Source organism: Culex quinquefasciatus, chromosome 2 (assembly GCF_015732765.1).
Source record: "Culex quinquefasciatus strain JHB chromosome 2, VPISU_Cqui_1.0_pri_paternal, whole genome shotgun sequence".
Lineage (NCBI taxonomy): Eukaryota > Metazoa > Arthropoda > Insecta > Diptera > Culicidae > Culex > Culex quinquefasciatus.
Genome location: NC_051862.1, coordinates 104,328,069 through 104,355,463, shown reverse-complemented (window position 1 = coordinate 104,355,463; position 27,395 = coordinate 104,328,069). Strand labels below are relative to the sequence as shown.

The following is a 27,395-nucleotide window of genomic DNA, read 5'->3' as shown; positions in this document are numbered from 1 at the left end:
AATTTAAGAATTTAAGAATTTAAGAATTTAAGAATTTAAGAATTTAAGAATTTAAGAATTAAGAATTTAAGAATTTAAGAATTTAAGAATTTAAGAATTTAAGAATTTAAGAATTTAAGAATTTAAGAATTTAAGAATTTAAGAATTTAAGAATTTAAGAATTTAAGAATTTAAGAATTTAAGAATTTAAGAATTTAAGAATTTAAGAATTTAAGAATTTAAGAATTTAAGAATTTAAGAATTTAAGAATTTAAGAATTTAAGAATTTAAGAATTTAAGAATTTAAGAATTTAAGAACCTAAGAACTTCAAGAACTCAAGAACTCTAAGAATTTCAAGAACCTAAGAATCCCAAGAACTCCAAGAATCCAAGAATCCCAAGAATCCCAAGAATCCCAAGAATCCTAAGAATCCCAAGAATCCCAAGAACCCAAGAACCCAAGAATCCTAAGAACCTAAGAACCTAAGAACTAAGAACCTAAGAATCCTAAGAATCCAAGAACTAAGAACCAAGAACCTAATCCCAAGAACCTAAGAACTCTAAGAATCCCAAGAATCCTAAGAACCTAAGAATCCCAAGAATTTAAGAACCCAAGAATCCAACCTAAGAATCCCAAGAACCCAAGAATCAAGAACCTAAGAACTTCCAAGAACCCAAGAATCCCAAGAACTCAAGAACTCAAGAACCTAAGAACCCAAGAATCCAAGAACCCAAGAATCCCAAGAACCCAAGAACTCTAAGAACTCAAGAACTCTAAGAATCCTAAGAACTCTTAAGAACCTAAGAATTCCAAGAACTCTAAGAACTCAAGAACCTAAGAATCTAAGAATCTCCAAGAATCCTAAGAACCTAAGAACCTAAGAACCTAAGAACTCCAAGAACTCTAAGAATCTAAGAATCCCAAGAATCCCAAGAATCCCAAGAATCCTAAGAATCCAAGAACTTAAGAATCTCAAGAATCCTAAGAACCTAAGAATCCCAAGAATCCTAAGAACCTAAGAATCTAAGAATCCTAAGAATCCAAGAATCCTTAAGAATCTAAGAATTTAAGAACCTAAGAATTTAAGAATTTAAGAATTTAAGAATTTAAGAATTTAAGAATTTAAGAATTTAAGAATTTAAGAATTTAAGAATTTAAGAATTTAAGAATTTAAGAATTTAAGAATTTAAGAACTTAAGAATTTTAAGAATTTAAGAACTTTAAGAATTTAAGAATTTAAGAATTTAAGAATTTAAGAATTTAAGAATTTAAGAATTTAAGAATTTAAGAATTTAAGAATTTAAGAATTTAAGAATTTAAGAATTTAAGAATTTAAGAATTTAAGAATTTAAGAATTTAAGAATTTAAGAATTTAAGAATTTAAGAATTTAAGAATTTAAGAATTTAAGAATTTAAGAATTTAAGAATTTAAGAATTTAAGAATTTAAGAATTTAAGAATTTAAGAATTTAAGAATTTAAGAATTTAAGAATTTAAGAATTTAAGAATTTAAGAATTTAAGAATTTAAGAATTTAAGAATTTAAGAATTTAAGAATTTAAGAATTTAAGAATTTAAGAATTTAAGAATTTAAGAATTTAAGAATTTAAGAATTTAAGAATTTAAGAATTTAAGAATTTAAGAATTTAAGAATTTAAGAATTTAAGAATTTAAGAATTTAAGAATTTAAGAATTTAAGAATTTAAGAATTTAAGAATTTAAGAATTTAAGAATTTAAGAATTTAAGAATTTAAGAATTTAAGAATTTAAGAATTTAAGAATTTAAGAATTTAAGAATTTAAGAATTTAAGAATTTAAGAATTTAAGAATTTAAGAATTTAAGAATTTAAGAATTTAAGAATTTAAGAATTTAAGAATTTAAGAATTTAAGAATTTAAGAATTTAAGAATTTAAGAATTTAAGAATTTAAGAATTTAAGAATTTAAGAATTTAAGAATTTAAGAATTTAAGAATTTAAGAATTTAAGAATTTAAGAATTTAAGAATCCCAAGAATCCTAAGAATTTAAGAATTCAAGAATTTAAGAATTTAAGAATTAAGAATTTAAGAATTTAAGAATTTAAGAATTTAAGAATTTAAGAACTTAAGAATTTAAGAATTTAAGAACTTTAAGAATCCAAGAATTTAAGAATTTAAGAATTTAAGAATTTAAGAATCTTAAGAATTTAAGAATTTAAGAATTTAAGAATTTAAGAATTTAAGAATCCTAAGAATTTAAGAATTTAAGAATTTAAGAATCTAAGAATCCTAAGAACTTTAAGAATTTAAGAATTTAAGAATTTAAGAATTTAAGAATTTAAGAATTTAAGAATTTAAGAATTTAAGAATTTAAGAATTTAAGAATTTAAGAATTTAAGAATTCTAAGAATTTAAGAATTTAAGAATTTAAGAATTTAAGAATTTAAGAATTTAAGAATTTAAGAATTTAAGAATTTAAGAATTTAAGAATTTAAGAATTTAAGAATTTAAGAATTTAAGAATTTAAGAATTTAAGAATTTAAGAATTTAAGAATTTAAGAATTTAAGAATTTAAGAATTTAAGAATTTAAGAATTTAAGAATTTAAGAATTTAAGAATTTAAGAATTTAAGAATTTAAGAATTTAAGAATTTAAGAATTTAAGAACAAGAATTTAAGAATTTAAGAATTTAAGAATTTAAGAATTTAAGAATTTAAGAATTTAAGAATTTAAGAATTTAAGAATTTAAGAATTTAAGAATTTAAGAATTTAAGAATTCAAGAATTTAAGAATTTAAGAATTTAAGAATTTAAGAATTTAAGAATTTAAGAATTTAAGAATTTAAGAATTCAAGAATTTAAGAATTTAAGAATTTAAGAATTTAAGAATTTAAGAATTTAAGAATTTAAGAATTTAAGAATTTAAGAATTTAAGAATTTAAGAATTTAAGAATTTAAGAATTTAAGAATTTAAGAATTTAAGAATTTAAGAATTTAAGAATTTAAGAATTTAAGAATTTAAGAATTTAAGAATTTAAGAATTTAAGAATTTAAGAATTTAAGAATTTAAGAATTTAAGAATTTAAGAATTTAAGAATTTAAGAAGTCTTAGCTTCGGCTAAACATATACTAAAATTGGAACGATACAGAGAAGATTAGCATGGCCCAGCGCAAGGATGACTGGCTTTATGGCTTTATTCCGGCGTTCGAGAGGTGTCGCTTCAGGTCGGCGATCGGACGGTCTTGGTAACCCTGCAAGACGACCTTAACAGGGGGCTTCTCTGGGTCGTATGTGTAGAAGTTGAAGTTGCTACGCTTCAGTTCTTCAAGCACCAGGTCGAAATCTTTCTGTTCAGTGTGATCACTTGCACTGCCGACTTACCGATTTTCAGACAATATCCGAGGCCTTCCAGCAACTCGTCAACATCGTCCGCCAACGTGTCCAAAACAAAATTGAGGTGGTCTTCGTTCCGTTGGAGAATTGTTCTTTTTGACGTCAGCACTTTTTCCGTGCACGACCATCGTCTTTGTCGTCGTCGTCGGTAGTGCTACCGTCGGTGTTGTTGTTGTTGTTGTTTTCTTCGTCGTCGCTCAGCATCTGGAACTCGTTCCTGATGGGGATGTTGGCGGATGTTGATGTGCCACTGGTCGTGGCACCGGAAGTACCTGGACGGGTTCGCACTGGTGATCTCGGAACATATCCGGGATGTAGTAACTTTTTGTCGATGCCTTCTGCGCTCACTCTCCCCTGCGCGATGACGGTCGACACGGCGTTGGTTTGTTTACCTTTTTGCACACGGCCGGTAGACGAACTTCGCGGGTTTTTCGAGGCCGCACTCGAACTGCCACGGCCACGGCCGGCCCTTGGCATGCTGCAGGAGCAAACTCGCGGCTAATCACGGTAAACTACGGCGAAAAAAATCGAAAAAACGATGGAGCACTAAGCAGTTGACTGCTGCTTGCTCTCGTGCGTACACGGAGATGTAGAAGCCATTTTGCATCATTAGTTTGTCCATATAATTTTCCATACAAATTTGGCAGCTGTCCATACAAAAATGATATTTGAAAATTCAAAAATCTGTATCTTTTGAAGGAATTTTTTGATCGATTTGGTGTCTTCGGCAAAGTTGTAGGTATGGATACGGACTACACTGAAAAATGATACACGGTAAAGAAATTGGTGATTTTTTATTTAACTTTTTATTACTAAAACTTGATTTGCAAAAACACTATTTTTATTTTTTTTTTTTGATATGTTTTGCCAACTTTCAGAAATTTCCAGGTTGTGCAAAATCATTGACCAATTTATGAATTTTAATCAATACTGATTTTTCAAAAATCGAAATTTTGGTCGCAAAATTTTCAACTTCATTTTTCGATGTAAAATCAAATTTGCAATCAAAAAGTACTTAGTGAAATTTTGATAAAGTGCACCGCTTCGTTATAGCCATTTTTATGTAACTTTTTCAAAATAGTCGCAGTTTTTAATTTTTTTAATTAGTGCACATCTTTGCTCACTTTTGAAAAAATATGTTTGAAAAGCTGAGAAAATTCTCTATATTTTGCTTTTGTTGATACGACCTTTAGTTGCTGAGATATTGCAATGCAAAGGTTTAAACAGGAAAATTGATGTTTTCTAAGTCTCACTAAACAGCCCACCATTTTTTAAATGTTGATATCTCAGCAACTAATGGTCCGATTTTGAATGTTGATATATGAAACATTCTGAAATTTTCCGATCTTTTCGATAAAAATATTTTCAAAATTTTCAAATCGAGACTAACATTTTAAAAGGGCGTAATATTGAATGTTTGGACTTTTGAAATGTTAGTCTTGATTTGAAAATTTTGAAAATATTTTTTTCGAAAAGATCGGAAAATTTCACAAATGTTTCATATATTAACATTGAAAATCGGACCATTAGTTGCTGAGATATCGACATTAAAAAATGGTGGGCTGTTTGGGTGAGACTTAGAAAACATCAATTTTTCTGTTTTTAAACCTTTGCATTGCAATATCTCCGCAACTAAAGGTCGTATCAACAAAGCCCGAAGAAGCAAAATATAGAGAATTTTTTCAGCTTTTCAAAAATATTTTTTTCAAAAGTGGGCAAACATGTGCACTAATTTTAAAAAATGAAAAACTGCGACTATTTTGAAAAAAGTTACATAAAAATGGCTGTAACTTGAAAACGATGCACTTTATCAAAATTTCACTGAAGTACTTTTTGATTGCAAATTTGATTTTACATCGAAAAATGAAGTTGAAAAATTTTTACGACCAAAATTTCGATTTTTTGAAAAAATCAGTATTGATTAAAAAATTCATAACTTGGTCAATGATTTTTTGCACAACCTGGAAATTTCTGAAAAGTTGGCATTTTATGTCCTCTAAAACATATCAAAAAATAAAAAAAATTAAAAATAGTGTTTTTGCAAATCAAGTTTTAGTGATAAAAGTTAAAAAAAATCACCAAATTTTTTTACCGTGTATCATTTTTTCCAGTGTAGTCCGTATCCATACCTACAACTTTGCCGAAGACACCAAATCGATCAAAAAATTCCTTCAAAAGATACAGATTTTTGAATTTTCATGCATCATTTTTGTATGGACAGCTGCCAAATTTGTATGGAAAATTATATGGACAAACTAATGATGCAAAATGGCTTCTTTGGGCATACCGAAGGCACCAAAAAAGTTTCAGTCGGATTAAAAAATACAAAAAAAAATCGAATGACCGAAATCCTAGAGAACTGCTCAGGAGTCATCGACTCAGATAGGGATTTCGCTCAAAAATCGCCAAAAAGTCGATTTTTTGGGAGGGTACAAAAATGGAGGGGGTGGTCCGATTTGGATGAAATTCGGGATTTTTGCATGTTTGGATAGTATCAACAGCTCTGCCAAATTTGAGCAGAATCAGCATTTGCAGAATTTTCACATTTGCATTTTTTCTTGCACACTTTAGGTGGAATGACCCGTATGTGGAAAACCACAGGAATACCAAAATCTGATGTTCCAAGGGCATGAGAATAAAATAAAACCATGGCAATACTAAGTTTTGGTATTCAAGCAATGTTACAAAATCCAGAATACCTCTACTTGGTATTGGAATGGTTTTATTTTGTGGTATTATTTTAACCTTAGAATAACATGGTTTGGTATTGTTGTGGTTGTGCCCTTCCACATACAAGATTTTGGTATGATTTCATGGTATTTTACGATTTATCATTGGGCAGCCAAGGGCACATTTTGGTCCCTGTTATTTGCCCAAGTAATACCAAAATTTGGTACTCCTGTGTTATTTACCCTGCTCAGGTGTGGCTGAGCTACTCTCGTAGAGAAAAATGAGCGTGGAGAATTTTTTTTTTTTTTTTTGAATTAAATATACTTTATTGAATCTTTCTTATAATAATTACATTTGGTTTACATAATAAGTGGTCAGCTGTGGCTCTTCAGCTTTAGTTTGCTTTTCGTGATTTAAACACTGTTCATTTTCTTAACTTTAAAAGTATATGATTTATCATTTTTGTAACACTAGGTACAATGAGAAAAAAATTAAGAAAACATAACCTAACCTAAAACTAACTTAATCTTACCATAAACTAAACCAATCCTTGAATCAAGGGGTATTCAGATATAGCACATTTTTCCCTGAATTTCAAACATTTTTCTTGAATCTTCTGATCCAACATTTTTACTTCTGCTAATTCATGAACCTCACTTGATCTTGTCCAGCCAGGAACATTCAAAACCATTTTGAGTACCTTGTTTTGGACACGCTGGAGCTTCAATTTATGAGTTCTAGCGCAACACTCCCAAACAGGTACTGCATACTCAATAACGGGGTAAATTATTTGTTTGTAAACTGCTAACTTATTTTTCAAAGATAGCTTTGATTTTCTGTTAATTAAAGGATACAAACACCTGATGAGAATGCTGCACTTGTTCAATATTTTATCTACATGCTGCCGAAACAAAAGTTTCGAGTCAAGTATGAGACCTAAATAGACAACTTCCTTTGACCAGGGTATCGAAACATCATTCATTTTAATCAAAACATCATCCTTTGGGACAAATCTGGCCGATTTGGAAAGTGGAAAAATGATGGTTTGAGTTTTGGCTGCATTTATGCGAATTTTCCAGTCGCCAAAGTATTCGGAAAGAACGTCAAGACCCTTCTGAAGACGGCCAACTAAATATCTGGTTATTTTACCCTTATAAATAACGGCAGTGTCATCAGCAAAAAGTGACAACACACCATTACCAGGAAGAGTAGGCAAATCAGATGTAAAAATATTGTACAGAAGTGGGCCAAGAATACTTCCTTGGGGAACCCCAGCATCAATGTTGAATAATCCAGAAGCAATCCCATTCAGAAAAACCCTGAACGATCTCTCCGAAAGATAGTGCTGGATAATTTTGATAAGATACATTGGAAAACCGTATAAATACAGTTTATGTATCAAACCATCATGCCAAACATTGTCAAAAGCCTTCTCAACATCCAACAAAGCCATAGCAGTTGATTTAGACTCAAGCTTGTTCTGCTTGATGATTTTAGTTACTCTCGTAAGCTGATGAGCAGTATTATGCCCTTTCGGAAGCCAAACTGCTCATTCAAAATTATATTATTATCGTTGGTAAAATCCAAAAGCCTTGAATAGATGACCTTCTCAAAGAGTTTGGACAGACTACTCAAAAGACTAATGGGACGATAACTTGTTGGCGATGTTGGATCTTTTGAGGCTTCAAAATTGGTATGACTTTGCCCAGTTTCCAATTGGTGGGGAAGTAACCAAGTTGCAAACATTTATTGAAAATATTGGCTAGATGTTGAAAGAACTGATCACTCTGTTTTTTCAACACTAGATTAAAATGTTATCAAAGCCTGGAGCTTTCATATTTTTCATTTGTTTAACTGCAACTTTGACTTCCTCACCAGAAACATGGGAATCTGCAGGAAATTCAAAGGTAGAGTCATTGATTGTTGAAATACTATTGGCAACTGATGTTTCTTTACGGCTGGTCATGGAAGCGCCAAGATTATGTGAACTAACAAAATGAAGCCCAAGTGCATTTGCCTTTTCCTCGGATGTAATCAAAGGAGAATCCTCAACAATAAGAGGAGGAATAGGCTTTGGTTTGTTTTTAAGAACTTTTGAAAGTTTCCAAAATGGTTTTGAATAATTCCCAAGCTGGCTTACATGTTTTGAAAATTCTTGATTTCTGATATTGTCAAGTCGGTCTTGTATGATTTTGTTCAAATTGTTAACTGAAATCTTTTGTCATAGTCCCCAGTCCGTTGATATTGTCTCCTATAAACATTCCTAAGTCTAATCAAGTGTTTAGTATCTACGTCAATATCAGTTACCTTAAAATTAACAGGAACCTCCCGAACGTTGGCAGCCTCTGCTTGGTTGATAGCCTGCTGGATCACCTCCAGCGAACGATCAATATCGGCAGAAGTTTCCGGGTGTTGATCATAGTCGATGTTGCTGTCGACCACTTGCTGAAACTGCTGCCAGTCAACGTTGTGGTAATCTTTCCGGGTTGGTTGCCGCTGCGGAGTAACGGAAGCTCCAACCTCCACAACCACCGGATAGTGATCAGAACTCAACTCTTCAAACACCTCAGGATGAGCCACGTTCTCAGCCATATTGGTAATGAAGAAGTCGATGATTGAGTGATTCCCAGACCGAGCCACCCTCGTTGGACGATCCGGACTCACAACGTTGTAGTATCCGTTTTGCAGATCGTTGTGCAGAATCACTCCGTTCCGATTCCTCCTGCTGTTGCCCCAAACTTCATGCTTCGCGTTGAGGTCACCAGCGATGATGTACTTTGCGCTCCGCCGTGTCAGCTTCTGGATATCGCTCTTCAGTTTTGCTGCTGAACCATCTCTGGCATTCACCTGACGTGGGCAGTATGCAGCAATGAAGAGTACTGGGCCAACCGAAGTGGGAATTTCCACCCCAACGGCCTCGATGATGTCCAGCTTAAAGTGTGGCAGCCGGCGTGGCTTGAGATCACGATGAACAGCGACAAGCACACCTCCTCCTCCAGAGGTGGTCCTGTCGAGCTGCGTCGCGATCTTGTAGTTTTGCAGATAAACTTTTTCACCGGGCTTCAGATGAGTTTCCGTGATGGCAGCTACGTCGATCTCCTTCTCGCGAAGAAAATCCACCAGCTCTAAATTCTTCCTCCTAATGGAGCAAGCGTTCCAATTCAGCAGCTTGAGGGACCTACGATCCATACTGGATGACGAACGAGGTCAGCACTTCAATCTGCTGGGTCTTGGTTTTGCATCCACGCAGTGCAGCGGACATCTGTTTGAAAATATTGAGGAGTTCGGTTGAGGTGTAAAGATCATTACCATTTTCCTCAACTGCTGGTTCTTGGGTTGGTCTTGGCTCCTGGCTGAAGCCCGGTGGTGGCGGTCTCGGCTCCTGGCTGGAACCCGGCCGTGGATGATTCATCTCAGCTCTCTTCCTGGGATCCAACGGCAACGGTGCCAAGTTCGGGACCTGGCGTCGCGGTTGAAGAGGTGGAAAATTTTGCTCCACCAGGGCTGGAGGAGTTCTACGACGCTGAGGCTGATTCTTCGTCGATGCTTGCTGCCGAATTTTCACGAACTCAGCTCTCTTGGGGCACTTTCGGTCGGTTGACGAGTGCTCACCGTTGCAGTTGAGGCACTTCACCAGCGAATCTTGGATGCACTGGGATGTGATGTGCGCATCGGTACCACATTTGGCGCAACGACGCTTCAGGTGGCAGTTCTTACCTCCGTGCCCGAAACCCAGGCAGTTGAAGCATTGTGTGACGTCACGATGCACTGGTCGGTATCGCTCCCACGACACGATAATGTTGAAAACCGCTCGAATTGCCTTCAGCTCAGGAAGCGTCGTCGATCCCTTAGCCAAATGCAGCAGGTAGAGCTGGTCACGGTACTTGATGTCTTTGTTGCGTCGGCTCATTTTGTGCACGGCCAACACATCCAGTTTCAAAACTTTTAGCTCGGCAGCTAATTCCTCCACTGGCATGTCGTACAGACCTCTGACGACGATTTTGTACGGCTTATCCATGACGACATCATGGGTAAAGTACTCCGCCTCGTTTTCGGTCAAGTAATCCTTGACCAGTTGATAGTGCTGCCTGGATTGCACCAGCACCTTAAATCCGTCCTGACACAGACGAATGTTGCCTTGGACTTTCCCAGACTTGATGAGTTCAACCAGCCCCGCACGAAAGTCGATCGTTGCTGCTGATTGCCTCACATAAAAAGGAGGCAGTTTCTCCTTTCGCTGTTTCACTTCATTCTCCTTTGCTTCCGCTACCTGGTCCTCGTCAGGCAGTCCAGCGAACTTGTTGTTCTTCAAAAGCTGCTCCTCGTGCGATGAAGAGTTCTCCTCCTCCTCATCCATCGGTACAGTACCGTCGCTCTTTTTCGTCTTTTTGCTGTTCGATGTCACTTCCAAAAGCACCTTCCTTTTGGAAATTCCCGGTTTTTGGCCATCAGTTGAGGCCTCAACCTTCCTTTTGGAAATTCCCACTTTTTTGCCTGCTTGAGCCGCAGGTAGGGCAATATTGCCGGCGTTTTGCGCCGGGACGCGACGAGTCATGTTGATTCAGACAACCTTCACCAACGAATGCTCGGATAACAATGATGATCTGCGCGTGGAGAACTTATTCCGCATGCGTCTTTAAACGCTTTGGAGTATAAAAGCTTAAGTTAGACTGGTTGCAACGCGGCTCTACTTTGTTCTAGCTGTTTCATTTTTCAAATAGAACTGAAACAGACCACCCGCAACGCGGAGTTGCAGTTTTATTTTTCGAGCAGTATTTTGAAACCGTTTCAAAAAAAATCAGATATATAGAGATATCCACGTATTCTTACACACACACTATGATGCTGTGTTGATAATCATACGCACACAATTAAAAGCATTTTTTTGAAACAACATTTAGATCAGCGCGTTGCGAGCACCGTGTTCTAGTTTCATTTCCGCCAGTTCTAAAAATTTAAAACTGCTCGCAGTTTGAAACAATTATAAAACTTCGCGCTGCAGACAGTCTTAGAGTAAGAATCGAGGTTCAGTCTCGTTTGTTTGTAAGTGCTACGATGCACAGATGCAATTCTACCAACGAGCCACTGGCACATCTCAGAAACTCGATGTAATATTAAAATAAGTTGAAAACAAAAAAAACTTGGAATATATTTTGAAGTGTAAACAATTATTTAGTACTGTGCTAAATAATGGACATGATAGAAATTCCAGTAATAAATAGACATAAGGTAACTATTCCGTTTTAGAATTACAATTAAGTTGACTGGGTGTCATCTTCATGTTTTTGAGAACATTAAGAGCGAGTCCACGAGCAAAGCATACCCATCTCGCATCGACCTCACCAATCTGCCGGAAATTTTCAGGGGTTGTTTGTACATATAAAACTAGCATCTGGCCAAAATATGAGCACTCTAGGCCAACGGGAAGTGGGGCAAATCGGGACACAACGTTTGAAGGTTCAAAAACGTCAAAAATCTTTAAAAGGCTGTAACTTTGGCAAAACTCAATTTAATTTCAAAATTCAAAATGCATCTGAAAGAGCTTACAAAATGCAACAAAAGGCAGGGAGAAACATCCCAATTGGTTAAATCTAAAGGGAGTTATTGGCCTTTTAGTGAAAAAATAGCATAATTTTCGAACTCAAATAAAAAAGTGTTCCATCTAGGTATCAACTCGGTTCGACCTGCAGCTTGTAGAGGACATCTGGGACTACCATCTGAGACTGAGAACGCTTTGGGTAAGGCAGTTTAACATATTAAATAGACACTTTTACTTTTAGTGAATTTTTTAGTTGTAAATTTTTGCTCGGGGGACCCCTTAGATCCCATTTACTGGTGAAAATTTTATCATATTCGTGTTCCTGAGACAATTTCACAGAAGAAACATGCATACAAATGTTTATTTTCATCCATTTTGACCCTTTAAAAAATGAAAGTTAAAAAAATCTTCGATTCACATTTATTGAAAATCAAGTTCGTTTCCAAGGATCCTAGATGACACCAGAAAAAAACCAGCTTCTTAATTTTTTTTATCTTTCATTTTTTCAAAAAAAAAAATCAAATTATTCGCTCTACAGCATTGCCTTGGCGTTCTCGATTGCGAGATTCCTACTCGAAACTAGGTGTCCGAAGGCTTGATTGTTGAGGCAATTGCAAACCTCTTTTTACACCTTAGAATCCATCCACCCCGGGATTCGAACTGACGACCTTTGGATTGTGAGTCCAACTGCCAACCAGCGACTCAACCGAGGCAGGATCCAGGGAGACGACTCCTACACCTGGACTGAGCTAACGACCTAACCTTTTTTCTTAGGTTAGTCCGGGGCCAACATTTACTTCCCGTCCGACGGAAGGCGTGATCAGGCAAATCTCGTCTCGAAAAATGCCACCGGGCCTTCTGGGATCGAACCCAGGCCGACTGGGTGAGAGGCAATCACGCTTGCCCCTACACCACGGGCCCCGGCTTTCATTTTTTAAAGGGTTAAAATTGGTGAAAATAAACATTTTTATGCATGTTTCTTCTGTGAAATTTTCCAGGAACACGAATATGATAAAATTTTCACCAGAAAATTGGATCTAATGGGTCCCCCGAGCAAAAATTTACATCTAAAAAATTCACTAAAAGTAAAAGTGTCTATTTAATATGTTAAACTGCCTTCCCCAAAGCGTTCTCAAACTCAGATGGTAGTCCCAGATGTCCCCTACAAGCTGCAGGTCGAACTGAGTTGATATCTGGATGGAACACTTTTTTATTTGAGTTCGAAAATTATGCTATTTTTTCACTAAAATGCCAATAACTCCCTTTAGATTTAACCAATTGGGATGTTTCTCCCTGCCTTTTGTTGCATTTTGTAAGCTCTTTCAGATGCATTTTGAATTTTGAAATTAAATTGAGTTTTGCCAAAGTTACAGCCTTTTAAAGATTTTTGACGTTTTTGAACCTTCAAACTTTGTGTCCCGATTTGCCCCACTTCCCGTTGACCTAGAGTGCTCATATTCTGGCCAGATGCTAGTTTTATATGTACAAACAACCCCTGAAAATTTCAGGCAAATGGTGAGGTCCAAACGACGTCCCATACAAAGGGGTATGCCCTGTTCGTGGACTCGCTCTTAAAAGTTCACCGTAAGATACTATTTTCTGCCTGGAGAAACTGCTGTATGATAAATAAAAAATCGCTTTGTGATATCGTGTTAATGTGTTTTTCTTTATCTTCCTTGTGCAATTGCTGTATATATAAATACGAGCTAAGTTGGTCAAGTGAAAACAATGGTTTCAGGAAAATTCCTAGGTAAGTTTTCAAAAACTAGCAAGAGCCACTGTGACCTTCAGTACGATTTTTTTTTGAGCCTTTTCATTCGAGCAGTTTTTTCTTTTTTCTACAATGTATTCCTTATGGGAGAACTGTCATTTTTACCACTCGAATCGGGTGCTCAATCTTAATTATTTTAGAAATAGGGTTTTCGTAAACAGATCTAAAGCCGATTTATTTAGAAATGGCTCTTGCGACATTTTGAAAACATATCCGAGAGTTTGTTTAATATAATAACGAATATTACCTCCGAACAAGCGATGCATTCAGCGAATTTTTCACTGGCTGTTATAAGATAACTGAACAGCGCGATATTTCCTCGGATTGAATGTGGTATGATTCCTAACATTTCTTCTGGAATATCCCCATGATCATCCGTTGTATTTGAAATGTTGTAGTATGCAGGTACAGAATCCCTGGAGATAATGATTATTTATTATCATCAATCATTCATATTTAACTTAAATTCTCTCTTCTTTAAGGAAAAACACTTTTGATTGTATACGGGTCATTTTGCGCCAACTGGCACACCACTCGAAATGCACTTTCTCTGATCAAGCTCAAATTAGGTGGAGCTATTGATACTATCAAAACATGTAAGAATCTCGATTTTGAACCAATTTGGACCATCCCTTATTTTTTGGTACCGCCCCAAAGTTTTGCGATTTTCCTATTTTAAAAAAACTCTTTTTTCAAATGGCCATATCTCGGAAACAAAAAAAGATAGAGCAAAACTTGACAGTTATTTTTAAAGGAAATTTTCGAATTGTTTGTGTGTACAGTTGAGGCGAAATGACCCATACGCATGTTGAAACATTCTAAAAACCACCCACATTGACTGGGCAGCCCGCCGGCGGTTCGCTGGCGGACCGCCAAACCGCTCTGGCGATCCGCCAGCGTTTGATTTGGCAAACCACGGGCGACCCGCTGGCGGATAAAATTTGCAACAATTTGGCGCACGATCAGTTTTTTTATCGTGACGTTGGTCCGCCAGCGACTCGCCCCGGGGTCGCCCAGGTTTGCCTTGAAATGTTTCACCCGCCGTTCATCCGCCCCACATACGCCGTTTTTGTATGGTTCAACCGCCCCTATAGGATGGTCCGCCAGCGGGTCGCCCTCGATACGCCTCCCATAGAAAGTTCATCCGCCTAAAAAGCCCCAACCGCCGTGGCTCGCCCTCGACCCGCCTTTCATATACGGTTCAGCCGCCCTGTAAGATGGTCCGCCAGCGGGTCGCCCTTGATACGCTCCCCATATAAAGTTCATCCGCCCAAAAAGCCCCAACCGCCTTGGCTCGCCCTTGATGCGCCTTTCATTTACGGTTCAGCCGCCCCTGTAGGTTGGTTCGCCAGCGGATCGCCCTTGATACGCCCCCCATATAAAGTTCATCCGCCCAAAAAGCCCCAACCGCCTTGGCTCGCCCTTGATGCGCCTCTCATATACGGTTCGGCCGCCCCTGTAGGTTGGTTCGCCAGCGGATCGCCCTCGATCCGCCCCCTATATTAAGTTCATCCGCCCAAAACACCCCAACCACCGTGGCTCGCCCTTGATGCGCCTTTCATATACGGTTCAGCCGCCCCTGTAGGTTGGTTCGCCAGCGGGTCGCCCTTGATACGCCCCCCATATAAAGTTCATCCGCCCAAAAAGCCCCAACCGACTTGGCTCGCCCTTGATGCGCCTCTCATATACGGTTCAGCCGCCCCTGTAGGTTAGTTCGCCAGCGGGTCGCCCCGATCCGCCCCCTATATAAAGTTCATCCGCCTAAAAAGCCCCAACCGCCTTGGCTCGGCCTTGATGCGACTTTCATATACGGTTCAGCCGCCCCTGTAGGTTGGTTCGCCAGCGGGTCGCCCTTGATACGCCCCCCATATAAAGTTCATCCGCCCAAAAAGCCCCAACCGCCTTGACCCGCCCTCGATTCGCCTTTCATACATATTTCATCCGCCCAAGCAGAATACCCGTTCAGGTTCCTTCAGGATTCTGATAGTGTTTTTTTCAAGTTCATCTAAAACTGAAAAAAAAACACAATGTGCCTTATATAGAAATGCAGATCTTTGTAGATTCATGTGTGCTGAAATTTAGAAATAAAACAAAAGTATGAAAAAAAAACATAATTTTCAACATAATTTTGTTCTTATTAAATCTTACGTGCGTTGTTAGTTCACTGAGGTGAAATGATGAAAAAAATAAAGAAACAAAATAATATATTGATAAGCAAACTTGTTGCGAAGATTTTCCATTTCCTGCAAATCGTCACTTGTGTGCTATCTTGTGACACGTTCTATCTTTTACAGCAGACGTGTCACAAGATAGCACACAAGCGACGAAATAAAAATCAAACACAAGCGCAGCTAATCCGAAGAAAGTATCCTAGTAGATTACACCCCATGTTCTTTCTTGTCATTAAATTTGATCATATATTGTATGGGGAATGGTAGATATGAATATAAAAATAAATCTTACAGTGAAAAGATAAATACAAATAAGCAGTAATTTTAAAGATGATTCCGAGAAGCTGCAAAACAAACAACTATAATTTAAAAGACAAATGCTCCAGATGGTTCCATTGCTGAAAGAAAAGGAATAGGATAAGGAAGGATATAAACATTTAAATAAATCATCTAATGAATAGATAAATGTAGGCATTAAAATTGAAGAAGATTCCCGGAAGCTGGAAGAAAGATAATTAAATTTTAAAGAAAAATTCTTCAGATGGTTCCATTGCTATTTCAGTAACTGTCGTTAGTTCATGAAATTTGATCATATATGGTATGGAGGAATGGTAGAAAAAAGGACAAGGAATAGGAATGATATAAACATTCAAATAAATCAAATGAAGAATAGATAAATACATATAAGCAGTTCATTTATAAATGATCCAGGAAGCTGTAAAAAAATTAAACACAATTTTAAATGATATTGTTGCCGCTGAACTGATAATTGAAAATAATTGAAATTACTTCCTACCCATGTCCTGCATCATGCACACCTAAAAAACGTCAAACAAAAGAAAGACAAAAATCGCTGCTGCACCACTAATTGCCTCCACTGCTGGCACTGAACCTGCAACTTATGGAGTGTTAACATTCACACAAAAAAACATTAAAATTAATTGAGCAAACATTGGCACAAAATCCGCTTTGTAAATGCCACCTCGATACCCTTCAAGAGGTTTCCCTGGGAAAGATATACTTTTTACCAAAATGTACACCAAATTTCCATACAAACATACAAAAAAGAACAAATCAAATCATAACAACAATGAAACATATCAAATTCTAAGTATTCCAAATGATTGTACATCTGCCAACAATATTTATAAGGGGTGTCACATAAATTACACCAACAATAACGATTCTTGCAAAACAACCTTCAATCACTATTTCAAACGCACTTTCAACTGTTTGTTTACATAAGTAAACAATCTAAACAACACAACACTTCTCCCAACACAAACTTAACAACGAAAATCAGCAGCCGCCGATTAAATAACAACACCCACCGAAGCTCGTTGAAAACTGACTGAAATGTCAAATTCGAAATAAATTCCTTCAGATGCAAACCGCCACGGCAATCAGCCTTTGGCTCGCCGCGGCGATTGAGGGGCGAACGATATTGAAACATTTCAGCGATCAGTTTGAACCGCCCAGGCGATGCGCCCATGGCACGCCAAGGCGGATGGAGGGCGGACGAAATTGAAAAATTTCAAATGTCAAATTTCAACCGCCCAGGCGGCTCGCCCTCGGCCCGCCAGGGCGGTTCTAGGGCGGACCACACGATCAGTAACGGCCGCCGATGCGTAACGTCCGCACTGAGTTAATGTGGGCAGGGCTGCGGAGTCGGGTCATATTTCAAGCGACTCCAACTCCGGCTTTCTGAGATTAGCCGACTCCGACTCCGACTCCGGCTTTCAGTACCAACCGACTCCGACTCCGAATCCAACTCCGGCCTACCAACTATATATAGTTTGTAAGTAAGGTTTTTGTCAAAAGCAAGTCCAAGATATTTCACTTGATCCTCCCACTTTAAATTTACCTCATTTATCTTTATAATCTTTATGTGCTCAGGAATACCAAAATCTGATTTTCCAAGGGCACGGGAATACCTAAAAATAAAACCATGGCAATACCAAGTTTTGGTATTCAAGCAATGTTCAAAAATCCAGAAGACCTCAACTTGGTATTGAAATGGTTTTATTTTGTGGTATTCTTTTACCTTTGGAATAACATGGTTTGGTATTGTTGTGCCCTTCCACATACAAGACCTTGGTATGATTTCATGTTATTTTACAGGGGGCAGCGAAGAAGCCGCCATCTTGGAAGTTCAGATAACAAACACTGAGAATCAGTATTATACATATTACTTTGGTAACACGAAGTGTGTTGTCCCGGTTAAACTCAAAAGTCCCATGCAAATGTGTTTTGTGTTTTCGTTTGAATTGCGGGAAATTTGAAAATCAAAAACCCAAATAATGATTTGTTATGGGCTACCATTTGACAGCTACCCAAGTAACCACAAGCACTAAATTGAAGTATTTATTCAGTACTAAATTAGCACTCGAATGTTTTGAAGTAGTAAATAAGCTTTGCGAATGCCTCAAAGTACCAAGACTTTGCAGCATTACAACAGGCATTAAATCACCATTTACGACCTTGAAAATGTGCTTCAAAGCATTTGAAGTAACCCAAGTAACCACAAGCACTAAATTGAAGTATTAATTCAGTACTAAATCAGCACTCGAATGTTTTGAAGTAGTAAATAAGCTTTGCGAATGCCTCAAAGTACCAAAACTTTGCAGCATTACAACTGGCATTAAATCACCATTTACGACCTTGAAAATGTGCTTCAAAGCATTTGATGTTTATCAACAAAGTAACCCATCGATACGGGAAACATTTCAGCCAGACACGCTCTTATTGACTTTGATCCTTCTCCCGTCATACCGTTCTAATAAGCGTGCGGGCTAAGGCGCAGTTCCCCCAGTGTGCATAAGTTATAATTTTGCGTGAACTGGGTTCAATTCCCGCCGATTGAAGTGTTGTTTTTTTTGTTTTTTTTTGTGTGGAAAACTGCAGCCTGTAATTAAGCCAAATTTTTCAAAACATATGTCCAAAGGACAAAGGACATTATCAAAAGTTCTCTGGTAAATTTAGTTACTTTTCTTACAAGCAATAAGCTGCTTTCCGGAAGCCTTTAGCCAGTACTTGTCCCTAATAACCTCAAGCTTTCCGTAATTGATTGCACTGCACTTACTGGCTGGCCGCAATTTGCTGTGTGACTCGTAAATAATTTCCGTCCAACGAAATGACAACCGGTTTTTCTCAGAAACTCGAAACAGCAGAAAGAAAGTCTTCCTTAATGTTTGATGCATCAACCACATCGATTAAAACTTTCAAAACAAACACTCATTTCAGAATACATCAGTTGGCTGGCGCGCATCCTGGAGATCGACGAGAAAAATGCAAGAATAACATCAAAGTGTCACACTCACACATGACACGCAACAGGAGAAAAAAAAACAAAGGAGGCCCACCACCAAGTGTGTGGAGCAGCAGCTGTCCTTTTTTTTCCCCAGCGTTGACGTCGATAAAGCAGTTTTTTGACAAAGGACTTTGTCTTAAAGCTCTATCTGCGGTGTCAATGCAAATTTTTTCGAAAATGTAGCGTTACCGTCGCAAGCCCTCGGCGTGACATTCTGTTTCTGTTGCGTAGATGCCGTGAAAACTATTTAAGCTAAAAGTTAGCCTCTGGAGGATTTAGTATCCATCAGGCTTTCATCAAAGACGGACCTTACGTTGGGAATTTTATTGCTCACACACACACACGCAGGTGGTGCACGAACTTGAGAGGAGGTCCAAGAAGTTATTGACGGTAGCCAGAACGGTCACCGGAATACCGAAATTATTGGGAACAATTTGGTAGGATATCGGCCACACCCGGTGTGGCCAGTGCCCTGAAGGAAGGTTCTACCGGGAGAACATTTACGGAACCATACGACTTGGGGAAATATGCGTATCAAAATTCATGGTTTTTGATACTGGTGATGAAAATTGCCATTTTGGCAGGATTGGCCACACCCGGAGTGGCCATTGCCCTGAGGGAAGGTTCTACCGGGAGGACATTTACGGAACCATACAAATTTGGGCAATATGGGTATCAAAATTCATGGTTTTTGATACTGGTAATGAAAATTGCCATTTTGGCAGGATTGGCCACACCCGGAGTGGCCATTGCCCTGAGGGAAGGTTCTACCGGGAGGACATTTACGGAACCATACAAATTTGGGCAATATGGGTATCAAAATTCATGGTTTTTGATACTGGTAATGAAAATTGCCATTTTGGCAGGATTGGCCACACCCGGAGTGGCCATTGCCCTGAGGGAAGGTTCTACCGGGAGGACATTTACGGAACCATACAAATTTGGGCAATATGGGTATCAAAATTCATGGTTTTTGATACTGGTAATGAAAATGACCATTTTGGCAGGATTGGCCACACCCGGAGTGGCCATTGCCCTGAGGGAAGGTTCTACCGGGAGGACATTTACGGAACCATACAAATTTGGGCAATATGGGTATCAAAATTCATTGTTTTTGATACTGGTGATGAAAATGGCCATTTTGGCAGAATTGGCCACACCCGGAGCGGCCAGTGCCCTGAGGGAAGGTTCTACCGGGAGAACATTTACGGAACCATACGACTTGGGGCAATATGCGTATCAAAATTCATGGTTTTTGATACTGGTGATGAAAATGGCCATTTTGGCAGGATTGGCCACACCCGGAGTGGCCATTGCCCTGAGGGAAGGTTCTACCGGGAGGACATTTACGGAACCATACAAATTTGGGCAATATTGGTATCAAAATTCATGGTTTTTGATACTGGTAATGAAAATGACCATTTTGGCAGGAGTGACCACACCCGGAGTGGCCATTGCCCTGAGGGAAGGTTCTACCGGGAGGACATTAACGGAACCATACGACTTGGGGCAATATGCGTATCAAAATTCATGGTTATTGACACTGGTAATGAAAATGGCCATTTTGGCAGAATTGGCCACACCCGGAGCGGCCAGTGCCCTGAGGGAAGGTTCTACCGGGAGGACATTTACGGAACCATACGACTTGGGGCAATATGCGTATCAAAATTCATGGTTTTTGATACTGGTGATAAAAATGGCCATTTTGGCAGGATTGGGCACACCCGGAGTGGCCATTGCCCTGAGGGAAGGTTCTACCGAGAGGACATTTACGGAACCATACAAATTTGGGCAATATGGGTATCAAAATTCATGGTTTTTGATACTGGTAATGAAAATGACCATTTTGGCAGGATTGGCCACACCCGGAGTGGCCATTGCCCTGAGGGAAGGTTCTACCGAGAGGACATTTACGGAACCATACAAATTTGGGCAATATGGGTATCAAAATTCATGGTTTTTGATACTGGTGATGAAAATGGCCATTTTGACTGGATTGGCCACACCCGGAGTGGTCAGTGCCCTCGGGAAGGTTCTACCGTGGGGACATAAATCGAACCATACGACTTAGGGCAATATGGGTATCAAAATTCATGGTTTTTGAAACTGGTAATGAAAATGGCCATTTTGACCGGATTGGCCACACCCGGAGTGGTCAGTGCCCTGGGAAAGGTTCTACCAGGGGGACATTAATCGAACCATACGACTTGGGGCAATATGGGAATCCAAATTCATGGTTTTTGAAACTGGTAATGAAAATGTCAATTTTGACCAGATTGGCCACACCCGGATCGACCACACCCGTAGTGGCCAAACCATGAATTTTGATACCCATATTGCCCTAAGTCGTATGATTCGATTAATCTCCCCCCGGTAGAACCTTCTCGAGGGCACTGACCACTCCGGGTGTGGCCAATCCGGTCAAAATGGCCATTTTCATTACAAGTTTCAAAAACCATGAATTTTGATACCCATATTGCCCCAAGTCGTATGGTTCGATTAATCTCCCCCCGGTAGAACCTTCCCGAGGGCACTGGCCACTCCGGGTGTGGCCAATCCAGTCAAAATGCCCATTTTTATTACCAGTTTCAATAACCATGAATTTTGATACCCATATTGGCCCAAGTCGTATGGTTCGATTAATGTCCCCCCGGTAGAACCTTCCCGAGGGCACTGGCCATTCCGGGTGTGGCCAATCTAGTCAAAATGGCCATTTTCATTATCAGTTTCAAAAACCATGAATTTTGATACCCATATTGCCCAAATTTGTATGGTTCCGTAAATGTCCTCCCGGTAGAACCTTCCCTCAGGGCAAACAGGTGTGGCCAATCCGGTCAAAATGGCCATTTTCATTACAAGTTTCAAAAACCATGAATTTTGATACCCATATTGCCCAAGTCGTATGGTTCGATTAATCTCCCGGTAGAACCTTCCGAGGGCACTGGCCACTCCGGGTGTGGCCAATCCAGTCAAAATGCCCATTTTTATTACCAGTTTCAATAACCATGAATTTTGATACCCATATTGGCCCAAGTCGTATGGTTCGATTAATGTCCCCCCGGTAGAACCTTCCCGAGGGCACTGGCCATTTCGGGTGTGGCCAATCTAGTCAAAATGGCCATTTTCATTATCAGTTTCAAAAACCATGAATTTTGATACCCATATTGCCCAAATTTGTATGGTTCCGTAAATGTCCTCCCGGTAGAACCTTCCCTCAGGGCAATGGCCACTCCGGGTGTGGCCAATCCTGCCAAAATGGTCATTTTCATTACAAGTTTAAAAAACCATGAATTTTGATACCCACATTGGCCCAAGTCGTATGGTTCGATTAATGTCCCCCCGGTAGAACCTTCCCGAGGGCACTGACCACTCCGGGTGTGGCCAATCCGGTCAAAATGGCCATTTTCATTACAAGTTTAAAAAACCATGAATTTTGATACCCATATTGCCCCAAGTCGTATGGTTCGATTAATGTCCCCCCGGTAGAACCTTCCCGAGGGCACTGGCCACTCCGGGTGTGGCCAATATCCTATAAATGTGGTCCCAAGCCCATTGCCCCAAATCATTCTGGTCTGGTGACCGTCCTTACAATCTTCATAAGAACAGAATTCCTCCCAATTTAGTGCACAAACTGTGTCTTTCAATGTGTGCGTGTGTGTGTGAGCAATAAAATTACCACCGTGGATCCGCTTTTGTCGAAACCTCGTAAGGCACTGAATTTTTCTGAGGCTATCTGTTAGCTTAAATAGTTCGCATGAAATGTGGCAACATGGTGCAAATTTTGCCTCCTCTCCTGTTTACGTGGAACTGTCACGCGAGAATGTTGCACCACTGTTGCCACATTTCATGCGAATTATTTAAGCTAACAGATAGCCTCTGAAAAATTCAGTGCCTTACGAGGTTTCGACAAAAGCGGATCCACGGTGGTAATTTTATTGCTCACACACACACACACACGCACACATTGAAAGACACAGTTTGTGCACTAAATTGGGAGGAATTCTGTTCTTATGAAGATTGTAAGGACGGTCACCGGACCAGAATGATTTGGGGCAATGGGCTTGGGACCACATTTATAGGATATTGGCCACACCCGGAGTGGCCAGTGCCCTCGGGAAGGTTCTACCGGGGGGACATTAATCGAACCATACGACTTGGGGCAATATGGGTATCCAAATTCATGGTTTTTTAAACTGGTAATAAAAATGGGCATTTTGACTGGATTGGCCACACCCGGAGTGGCCAGTGCCCTCGGGAAGGTTCTACCGGGGGGACATTAATCGAACCATTCGACTTGGGGCAATATGGGTATCAAAATTCATGGTTTTTTAAACTGGTAATGGAAATGAGCATTTTGACTGGATTGGCCACACCCGGAGTGGCCAGTGCCCTCGGGAAGGTTCTACCGGGGGGACATTAATCGAACCATTCGACTTGGGGCAATATGGGTATCAAAATTCATGGTTTTTTAAACTGGTAATGAAAATGGCCATTTTGACCGGATTGGCCACACCCGGAGTGGCCAGTGCCCTCGGGAAGGTTCTACCGGGGGGACATTAATCGAACCATACGACTTGGGGCAATATGGGTATCAAAATTCATGGTTTTTTAAACTGGTAATGAAAATGACCATTTTGACCGGATTGGCCACACCCGGAGTGGCCAGTGCCCTCGGGAAGGTTCTACCGGGGGGACATTAATCGTACCATACGACTTGGGGCAATATGGGTATCAAAATTCATGATTTTTGAAACTGGTAATGAAAATGGCCATTTTGATCGGATTGGCCACACCCGGAGTGGCAATTGCCCTCGGGAAGGTTCTACCGGGGGGACATTAATCGAACTATTCGACTTGGGGCAATATGGGTATCAAAATTCATGGTTTTTGATACTGGACATGAAAATTACCATTTTGATTGGACATTTTCCGAACCATACTTGTTTTGGCAATTTATTTTCACAGAGGTGCCAAAGATTGAAAACATTTTATAGGAATAAATTATTTAGGATTAAATACATAGGCAATGTTTTAAAAAGGAGTTTTGTACAAAGTTCTTCGTCATATTGGTCATGTAGAACATAACCACCTGCACCTTTTTTGTTCGAGCTTTCGGTGAGGCATTAAATCGGCATCACTGTGCGCCACTTGAAATATTTCTCAAGGGAAAAGTGCTGATTTAATGTTTTGAAGCATTATTTGCTGGTATTAAATGCCAATATAATGCTGATTTAATGCCGCTATTTAGTGCCTCGCGGTTACTTGGGAACCCATCCATACGGGAAACATTTCAGCCAGGCACGCTCTTATTGACTTTTATCCTTCTCCCGTTATACCGTTCCAATAAGCGTGCGGGCTAAGGCGCATTTCCCCCAGTGTGCAACAGTTTTATTTTTGCGTAAACTGGGTTCAATTCCCGCTGACTGAAGTGTTTTTTTTTTGTTTTTTTTTTTTGTGGAAAACTGCAGCCTGTAATTTAGCCAAATTTTTCAAAACATGTGCCCATAGCACAAAGGACATTATCAAAAGTTCTCTGGTAAATTGAATGACTTTTCTCGCAAGCAAAAAGCTGCTTTCCGGAAGTCTGATACACTTTGTGAAATTTTGCCAACCGTGGACCAAGCATTCCTCGGAAAAACAGTTTACGTTAGCCGTTAGCCATTACTTGTCCCTATTAACCCCAAGCCTTCCGTAATTGATTGTACTGTACTTGACTGGATGGCCGCAATTTGCTGAGTGACTCGTCAATAATTTTCGTCCAACAAAATGACAAACCCGTTGTCTCATCTCTCATGAACCAGAAACTCGAAACAGCAGAAAGAAAGTCTTCCTTAATATTCGATTAAAACTTTCAAAACAAACACTCATTTCAGAATACATCAGTTGGCTGGCGCGCATCCTGGAGATCGACGAGAAAAATGCAAGAATAACATCAAAGTGTCACACTCACACATGAAACGCAACAGGAGAAAAAAAAACAAAGGAGGCCCACCACCAAGTGTGCGGAGCAGCTAGCTGTCCTTTTTTTCCCCCAGCCTTGACGTCGATAAAGCAGTTTTTTTGTTCGAGCTTTCGGTGAGGCATTAAATCGGCATCACTGTGCGCCACTTGAAATATTTCTCAAGGGAAAAGTGCTGATTAAATGTTTTGAAGCATTATTTGCTGGTATTAAATGCCAATATAATGCTGATTTAATGCCGCTATTTAGTGCCTCGCGGTTACTTGGGTAGTGCTTTTGTTTTGGGCATTGTGGGCTCTCATTTGACAACCGTGCTAATGTCGACTGTTGCCAGTTTGCTTTGGTCGGAATAGGGCCCCCGGTATATTACCATCTATTACTGGGCAACCAAGGGCACATTTTGGTCCCTGTTATTTGCCCAAGTAATACCAAAATTTGGTATTCCCGTGTTATTTACCCCTGCTCGGGTTGCCCCATCGTTGAACTTCCACGCATAATTGTCCCACCAATTACGAAATTATGAGTTTAACGAAGCATTTTATCTTGTTTACCTGTTTACCTGCAAGATGATTACCAATAAGGGTGATAAAATATTATCAGAAGTGATTAGGGACATGTAGGGCGAATAGGGACCCACGGGACAATTATGCGTAGAAACACAAAAAACGGTCGAAAAATTTCAATAACGTTTTTCTCAGTTGCCCTTTTTTGAACATGGGACAATTATGCGTAGAACGGCAGTATAGCCATGACAAGCTAGTAGTCAAAAGTACAGCTTGTCTAGGGGAAACAGATTAACCAATGTTTGACAATGTTTGTGCTGATTTTTTTGGCATCGGCTAATTTGTTCCCCCTAGTCAAAAGTAATTCTATTAGAGCAGATGTCAAGTGAAGGACCACGAGATGTCCCGATGCTATGGCGATAGTCGTGACTGAGATGCGTTGATATACTCAAAATCAATTTTAACCTTAAAAGGGTAATTTCTATCGGTTTCGTGGTACCTTTTTGAAAGGGGTAGGGAGGAGTGTACAATTCTATACTTTTATTAGATAAGGCCCAAAAAGAAACGTAGTGATTATTGCATTCGATCGTAATATTACGATCGTAATTTCTCGACTCACGATCGAGATTTCTAGATATTAAGATTACGACTTACCATCGACAAATCTCGATCTACCATCGACAAATCTCGATCTACCATCGACAAATTACGATCGTAATTTGACTATTGAGAAATCTCAAATTTTTTAAAAAATTTAAAAATTTTGGAAATTTTTGATTTTTTTAAAAAAATTAAAAAATTTTGAATTTTTTAAAATTTTTAAAGTTTTAAAAAAATTGAAATTTTGAAATTTTTAAAAAATTTAAAAATTTTAAAATTTTGAAAAGTTTTTGAAATTTATTTTTTTTTTGAAATTTTTAATATTTATGATATTTTTGAAATTTTTAAAATTTTTGAAATTCTTTAAATTTTAGAATTTTTTAAAATTTTTGAAATTTTGAAATAACTTGAATTTTGTGTTATAATATCGAGATTTTCTCGATCGTCAGTCGTAATTTGTCAATGGTAGATCGAGAAATTACGATCGAATGATCTCAGTCTACTATCGACAAATTACGACTTACCATCGACAAATTACGATCGAGAAATCTCGAACGTGAGTCGAGAAATTACGATCGTAATATTACGATCGAATGCAATAATCACCACGAAAATGTTACCAAAATTCACCCCCACACACCTTATGTCAGTGTCCTTTGGAGTAAGTGGGATACATTTTTTTAGTAGGTTTTATACAAAAATCCAGAATTGTAGCAAATAAGTTTACCTGTGTTTGTGTTGCAGTAAAGATATTGTTAGCTCAACAGCTAAGCTCGACGCAATGTAAGATACTGCAGGACGCGTTACGGTGCATTGTTGATCAAGTGTACGGTCTTTCATGGACTGGAAAGAAAGTTTTTTTTGTATTGAAATTAAAAAAATGTATAAATTTTAATTCAATTCAAACTAAAGCAATGTTCACCCAAAGTTGGGCTGCGCCATCCGCGAGAATATAGAACACGATCTGGTAAGGTACTGTGAACGGACACACCGAGCAGGGGTAAATAACACGGGAATACCAAATTTTGGTATTACTTGGGCAAATTACAGGGACCAAAATGTGCCCTTGGTTGCCCAGTAATAGATGGTAAAATAATACCTCAAAATAAAACCATTTCAATACCAAGTTGAGGTCTTCTGGATTTTTGAACAATGCTTGAATACCAATACTTGGTATTGCCATGGTTTTATTTTTAGGTATTCCCGCGACCTTGGAAAATCAGATTTTGGTATTCCTGTGGTCTTTCACATACATGATTTTGGTATGATTTCATTGTATTTTATCATCTATTTACTGGGCAACCAAGAGCACATTTTGGTCGCTGGTATTTGCACAAGTAATACCAAAATTTGGTATTTTCATGCCATTTTTTAGTGCAGCAGTTGCAGTTAGTGAAAAAAACGGAAATGATCCATATGCAAAGCCAAATCTACTCACCTGATGATTCCATGTACCAAAATAATACCAAAATGTGCCATCCTGACTTTGAAAAATTTCCACAATTTCAAGCCATTTCTTTAAG

The 27,395-nt window shown here is 38.7% G+C and overlaps 1 protein-coding gene and 1 non-coding gene across 5 annotated transcripts in view; one reads left to right on the top strand and one right to left on the bottom strand.

The window, feature by feature from the left end:
* LOC119766543 (ubiquitin-like modifier-activating enzyme ATG7) overlaps positions 1 to 27,395 on the bottom strand; it is a 331,454-nt gene that overhangs the window by 30,307 nt on the left and 273,752 nt on the right. For all 4 annotated transcript variants that reach the window (XM_038251290.1, XM_038251288.1, XM_038251291.1 and 1 more), the window contains 2 exons: positions 26,600 to 26,715; positions 13,577 to 13,745 (listed from right to left, as the gene is read on the bottom strand). In XM_038251290.1, the coding sequence (XP_038107218.1) occupies positions 13,577 to 13,745; positions 26,600 to 26,715 (285 nt within the window). The remainder of the gene's footprint in view (positions 1 to 13,576; positions 13,746 to 26,599; positions 26,716 to 27,395) is intronic.
* LOC119768214 lies at positions 3,063 to 3,154 on the top strand. Its single transcript, XR_005278026.1, has one exon. It is a non-coding gene; the product is annotated as a U6 spliceosomal RNA (small nuclear RNA).